The 1,020-nt window shown below is 46.6% G+C and overlaps 1 protein-coding gene across 3 annotated transcripts in view; it reads left to right on the plus strand.

Annotated features, from left to right (window-relative positions):
• LOC106807614 (multivesicular body subunit 12B-like) overlaps window positions 1-1,020 on the plus strand; it is a 7,877-nt gene that overhangs the window by 3,966 nt on the left and 2,891 nt on the right. Inside the window, exons 5-6 of one of the 3 annotated variants that reach the window (XM_014810007.1) lie at window positions 122-199; window positions 716-933. The exons of the other annotated variants lie outside the window; for them this stretch is intronic. Coding sequence (XP_014665493.1) covers window positions 122-199; window positions 716-933 — 296 coding nt within the window. The remainder of the gene's footprint in view (window positions 1-121; window positions 200-715; window positions 934-1,020) is intronic. 3 annotated transcript variants of the gene reach the window in all.

The raw sequence follows: 1,020 nt of genomic DNA on the forward strand, positions 1-1,020 counted from the left end.
CTTACCTCTGTCTGTACCATTACATCTGTCTCTACCTATACCATAGTCTGTACCCTTACTTTTGTCTTATTGTCCACCAAAAAGCCGTTTTAGTCGTGTGGTATTTTGTTTCTACACGCAGGGAGGAGATTGGAAGCATGTGCATATGCTTCAAATACGGACCAGTCCCACCTGATACGCAGAAACCGAGTGACGCTACGTGAGTCTTCTGCTACTGCTCCCAAGCAGACAAGTTCATTCCACCTATCAACCGCTTTCCACAATAAGACTGAAAACGCGCTGCTTTTAAATGTGAATTTGCATATACATCCTGGCTGATCCACTAATTGTTCATCCTTCTCTCTCGTGACTGGCTCCGTATGATTCAACTACTCGCACACGATTCTGATACATTCTTACAACCATGCTGACACCAATCAGCACAATATGGTAATGGAAGCCATTTTCTAATTCTAGGAGCTAGTATGGTATGGCTCCTAGATGCACCTGGCCACTGCACTAACAATACAGTCAAAATTGTATATTATACAATACCAAAATTAGAATACAATACAATACAAATGACCATATATCATATGGGTTAATCAAGGAAACTACCAAAAGACTTCTTTATGGACAGGTAGCCATTTCATAGAACTGGCACTAGCACGTGTATGTCTACGTAGTGATTGCTGGGAGTTCTTCATATAAGCCTAACACTGCTGTGTGTTTGCAGTAATGTTCCGGACTTGCCGTATTCGCTCAACCCTTCCGGCTACCTACAACAGAACACCTATCGCCCTGCGCCTCTGCCGCCGGTGGCTGAGGCAACCCAGGCTGGCTCGTCAGACGTCGGGCAGGCCTACCCAGTGCCAATCCACAGAGAGGACTATCCGATCAACAGGCAGGAATCGACGCTTGCGAGACAATACACGGGCACCATCGCGAAAACGCGTGAGTACCGCATGTCGCACGAGAGTACTGTGTCTGCGCCGGGGTGGCTACTTGGTGAAACGTTGACAGGAATGAGTGTGGGATAGA

Source organism: Priapulus caudatus, unplaced genomic scaffold (genome assembly GCF_000485595.1).
Source record: "Priapulus caudatus unplaced genomic scaffold, Priapulus_caudatus-5.0.1 Scaffold225, whole genome shotgun sequence".
In the NCBI taxonomy this organism is placed as follows: Eukaryota; Metazoa; Priapulida; class Priapulimorpha; order Priapulimorphida; family Priapulidae; genus Priapulus; species Priapulus caudatus.